At 48.0% G+C, this 6,000-nt stretch overlaps 1 protein-coding gene across 2 annotated transcripts in view; it reads right to left on the reverse strand.

Moving 5' to 3' along the window:
- The window catches only part of mcu (mitochondrial calcium uniporter), a 34,941-nt gene extending 30,589 nt beyond the window's left edge, over window positions 1-4,352 (reverse strand). Inside the window, exon 1 of one of the 2 annotated variants that reach the window (XM_066693784.1) lies at window positions 4,208-4,352. In XM_066693784.1, coding sequence (XP_066549881.1) covers window positions 4,208-4,318 — 111 coding nt within the window. In that variant the 5' untranslated portion in view covers window positions 4,319-4,352. The remainder of the gene's footprint in view (window positions 1-4,207) is intronic. The other variant, XM_066693783.1, reaches the window with a different exon arrangement.
- Window positions 4,353-6,000: the final 1,648 nt, after the last annotated feature.

A 6,000-nucleotide genomic window follows, 5' to 3' on the forward strand; every position in this document is an offset into this window, starting at 1 on the left:
GTAACACACAGCCTACTGACTGTATAATGTACTACATTGTACCAGCCTACTGACTGTATAATGTACTACACTATTACACACAGTATTACCGACTGTATAATGTACTACACTGTAACACACAGCCTACTGACTGCATAATGTACTACACTGTAACATACAGCCTACTGACTGTATAATGTACTACACTAACACACAGCTTACCGACTGTATAATGTACTACACTGTAACACACAGCCTACTGACTGTATAATGTACTACACTGTAACACAGCCTACCGACTGTATAATGTACTACACTGTAACACACAGCCTACTGACTGTATAATGTACTACACTATTACACACAGTATTACTGACTGTATAATGTACTACACTGTAACACAGCCTACTGACTGTATAATGTACTGCACTGTAACATACAGCATTACTGACTGTATAATGTACTACACTGTAACACACAGCCTACCAACTGTATAATGTACTGCACTGTAACACAGCGCCAACTGACTGTATAATGTACTACATTGTACCAGCCTACTGACTGTATAATGTACTACACTGTAACACAGCCTACTGACTGTATAATGTACTACACTATTACACACAGTATTACTGACTGTATAATGTACTACACTGTAACACACAGCCTACTGACTGTATAATGTACTACACTGTAACATTCAGCCTACTGACTCTATAATGTACTACACTGTAACACAGCCTACTGACTGTATAATGTACTACACTATTACACACAGTATTACTGACTCTATAATGTACTACACTGTAACACACAGCCTACTGACTGTATAATGTACTGCACTGTAACATACAGCATTACTGACTGTATAATGTACTACACTGTAAGACAGCACCTACTGACTGTATAATGTACTACACTATTACACACAGTATTACTGACTGTATAATGTACTACACTGTAACACACAGCCTACTGACTGTATAATGTACTACACTGTAACACAGTTTACCGACTGTATAATGTACTACACTATTACACACAGTATTACTGACTATAATGTACTACACTGTAACACACAGCCTACTGACTGCATAATGTACTACACTGTAACATACAGCCTACTGACTGTATAATGTACTACACTAACACACAGCTTACCGACTGTATAATGTACTACACTGTAACACACAGCCTACTGACTGTATAATGTACTACACTATTACACACAGTATTACTGACTGTATAATGTACTACACTGTAACACACAGCCTACTGACTGTATAATGTACTACACTGTAACACAGTTTACCGACTGTATAATGTACTACACTGTAACACACAGCCTACTGACTGTATAATGTACTACATTGTACCAGCCTACTGACTGTATAATGTACTACACTATTACACACAGCTTACCGACTGTATAATGTACTACACTGTAACACACAGCCTACTGACTGTATAATGTACTACACTATTACACACAGTATTACTGACTGTATAATGTACTACACTGTAACACAGCCTACTGACTGTATAATGTACTGCACTGTAACATACAGCATTACTGACTGTATAATGTACTACACTGTAACACACAGCCTACCAACTGTATAATGTACTGCACTGTAACACAGCGCCAACTGACTGTATAATGTACTACATTGTACCAGCCTACTGACTGTATAATGTACTACACTGTAACACAGCCTACTGACTGTATAATGTACTACACTATTACACACAGTATTACTGACTGTATAATGTACTACACTGTAACACACAGCCTACTGACTGTATAATGTACTACACTGTAACATTCAGCCTACTGACTCTATAATGTACTACACTGTAACACAGCCTACTGACTGTATAATGTACTACACTATTACACACAGTATTACTGACTCTATAATGTACTACACTGTAACACACAGCCTACTGACTGTATAATGTACTGCACTGTAACATACAGCATTACTGACTGTATAATGTACTACACTGTAAGACAGCACCTACTGACTGTATAATGTACTACACTATTACACACAGTATTACTGACTGTATAATGTACTACACTGTAACATTCAGCCTACTGACTGTATAATGTACTGCACTGTAACACACAGCATTACTGACTGTATAATGTACTGCACTGTAACACAGCCTACCAACTGTATAATGTACTACACTATTACACACAGCCTACCGAATGTATAATGTACTGCACTGTAACATACAGCCTACTGACTCTATAATGTACTACACTGTAACACAGCGCAAACTGACTGTATAATGTACTACACTGTAACACAGCGCAAACTGACTGTATAATGTACTACACTGTAACACAGCGCAAACTGACTGTATAATGTACTACACTGTAACACAGCGCAAACTGACTGTATAATGTACTACATTGTACCAGCCTACTGACTGTATAATGTACTACACTGTAACAGCCTACTGACTGTATAATGTAATATACTGTAACACACAGCCTACTACCGACTGTATAATGTACTACACTAACACAACAGCATTACTGACTGTATAACACTTTACTATAATGTAACACACAGGCTGGATTACATTACTAGACTTTGCAAAACAATGCAGTAACTGAGTAAGATAATTACAACACTGTGACACACAACCCAGTGACTTCAATCACAGCACAGTACCCACTGCACAACACAGCCTAGCGACTGAATAACACATTACTACACAAGAGAGTCTCTTAATGTGGAAGCCACTACTGTACTGTATAGCAAACCATTCATTACTACACTGCACAACACAGCCTAGAGACTGAATGGGACATTAATACTATAACAGAGCCTAGTGAGTCACTGGCACACTACTATAACACACAGCCTGGTGACTGGAAGGCACATTAATAGCACAATGTAACACACAGGTCTGGACATGACATTTCATAATAAGTTCACATTCCCCTCACTGTGGAAAGGGGGAATAAACAGATGCATGAACACACACAATTCAGTGAATCATCAGGAAATCACAAGAACGCGCTGCTGCCTGGCTGTCTGTCACCCGGAGAGATTCAATGATGAGGAGAGAGTGCTGTCAGGCAACCGGGAATAAGAGCGCTGCCCCCAACACACAATCACTGGATTAAATAATAAAGAGGTGTAAAGGGAAGAGGAGCGGGAGGAGGGGGGAGTTATACAAGTGTCCCAGGCCTGGTTTGCCCACAGCGTTGACAGGCAGTGTGCTTGCCGGGCCAGGCTGGACCCGGGACAGTGAGAGGCATAAGAGCCCAGAAAAGCCTGCACAGAGAGAAGCAGAGTGCAGCCCTTCTGCCAGGGTCCTGATCTACAGTCAGGGTCTCGGTGGGATGCCCAGCCTTCATCCCTACCGCACTGTGCGCACTGATCTGGGGGGAGTGGGGTGCGGGGTGGGGGGGTACTACAGTCCATGTTGAAGGGGGGAGAGAGAGAGAGCACACATAAGCCACGGTGTAAAGTTACACACGGTGCAGATCGCATATTATTTTCCGGAAGGGGGAGTTTGTGTCTGTTGAGGAAGTGCGGCTCTGCTCACGCATATAAAGTTTACCCACAGCACAGCACTGTTGCGTTTCCTCACCGACACTGCACTGGGCCGGTGCAGCTGCTGGGACTGGGGCTAGTGGGGGGCCAGCATTCAATAAACCCACAGAGAGATGGAGGGAGAGGGAGAGAGAGAGAGAGAGAAGGGAAGCTGCTGTAGCCCCGGGTCTTTACACTGAGCACTGCGCTGCATTACTGGAGTCTGCGGGAGAGACAGTGCGGGGCTGCGGCTTCCTGGCGTCCAGCTCACCCGCAGAGAAGCTCATTATTAACACTGTAGACTGCACTCCTGTACATGTACATATTATACACACACATCTAATACTGTAGCCTGGACTGTACAGATATACATACATATATCTATATATACTATACATACACATTGATGCTGTTGACGGGACTGTGTAATGAGATCATTAATACCGATGACAGGTCTGTAATACGCTGTACACCGGACTGTAATAATAGCACACAGGACCGGGCACTAGCGCACTCCGCCACTAAGAGCCGTCAGCCCCGACCTGCCCTTTCTATTTACGGAGCCCCAGCGACTCCCTTCCTGCTCCCTCTCCTCCTCCTCCCCCTCCTCCCCGTCCGCTCGCCCCTCGGCCTCCTGCTCTCCCGCTCCGGGGGGAAGGGGCACTCACCGGCCGCTGCTGCTGTCGCTGCCGGCTGACGCCCAACGCGGGGAAGCCGGCTGTCAGCGCTCCGCTGCTCCGGGACAGAACCAGCACAGACCTGCACGCCTTCGCCGCCATGTCTCCACTGGAAGCCAGCCCGATCGGCGCGGCTGCGGGAGAGGGAGAGGGAGGGAGCGGGAGAGCGAGGGGAGGAGCCGGGGGCGGGCCGGGGCGGGGCCGCCGGGGTGATCGCACACAGGCCGGCGGGGAGGAGAGAGAGCCGGGCTGCAGCAGCGCTACCGCCGCGCCTTTATTAGAGCGCAGATACACACAGGGTCAGTGATTGCCACAGTGCAGCCGGTGTTTCCCCTCATCCGCCATTTTAAATGTGTCTCCACAGCCTCCTCTGACACTCCAGTGCGGGGCTCTGATTGGCCGAGCCCGGGCCGGGGGGCGTGGCCGTTCTTCTGCGAGGTGGAAGGGAGCGGACCCGCATGCCTCTGCCGGAGAGGCTGGTGAAGGTGCCAATCACAGAGAGGCCAGCCAATCAGCGAGAGCGGTTGGGAGGAAAGGGGCGTGTTTTCTGTCGCCACTGGCTTTTTTGAAAAAGAGGCAGGAGGGCCGTCGTGCTGCTTAAAGGCGCCTGCGCACAAACGGCTCCGTCCTGGGCGGGTGAGGGTGGCGGCTCCGGCCCGGCTCTAATCTTGTGTGCGCTGGTGAATTATTCACACGGTCCAGCCCTGAATGTAACGGCTCTGATAAAAGCTCTTTGCTCTGTAACTATTGCAATAGGAAACTGATCCCTGGGCAGCTTGTTGTGTGGGGCCGGGCCGGGCAGGGCTGTAAGGGAAGTCGGGGCCACTGGGCTCCTCTCCCTGCTCTGGGGTCCAGGGGTGTGGGGTGTGGGGTGTGGGGTGTGGGGTGTGCTTGTGTTGTTATTGTTGGTGTTGGTGTTGCCGTCAGCTCGTGCGACTGTGAAAGATGCACTTCAAACACTCCACTGAGCTGAGACTGAGACACGGCGCAAGTGTGTTGCTTAGGCAGAGCAGGCCGTCCGCCCCCAGACAATCTGGAGAGACAGATCTGATTTATTTTTCACATGTATTTTTATTCTTTAATCTTGTTGGTGTTGCGGGTGCTGCTGCTGCTGTTGTGGTTGCTGTGTCTCCAGGGGACACTAACACAGCCCTCACAAAACAACGCAACACTGCACTGCACACTCAGCCACAGCAGACACTTTGCTAATTGGGAGTGTGGTGGGAGGGGGGGTGTGAAGATGTGAATAACGGCGCCCGTCTCTCCTTTAGCAACGCCAGCGCCGTGCTGTCACCCGGCTCGCCAGGATCCTGGGTGTCTCCACAGGGAGCCGCAGCCCTCGGGGTGCCAACGCCGACGTGGCACCGGTGTTTATCCTGCCAGGGAGCTGGAGAGCATTGCCTTCCTGTCAGCATGTCAGCTGTAGACTCTCACACAGCCAGCGCTGGAAGTCTAAATTATTCGGCAGCATGAGGAGCTGTCAGACCCAGGTGGTGACACACTGCTGCCGAGGAGCACGTGTCACCAGAGCAGTGCCGGGAGCAGCCAGGCCGCGCCGAGCCTCATGCCTGTGGCTGCCGGTGTCACTTCAGCTCGGCAGCAGTGAGTGTTATTGACATGACCTGCAAGCGGCTGCCATTCGTAAACCAGTTCAGCCCTAACAGCACAACGCCGGAACAGGAGACGATCTAAATATGAATTCCATGTAAACATTTCAGAAATGGCACACAGACATGGTACATATGTTGTTATTATTATTATTTCTTAGCAGATGCCCGTGTCTA

The sequence above is a fragment of the Amia ocellicauda genome, chromosome 20 (assembly GCF_036373705.1).
Source record: "Amia ocellicauda isolate fAmiCal2 chromosome 20, fAmiCal2.hap1, whole genome shotgun sequence".
NCBI classification, from domain to species: Eukaryota; Metazoa; Chordata; class Actinopteri; order Amiiformes; family Amiidae; genus Amia; species Amia ocellicauda.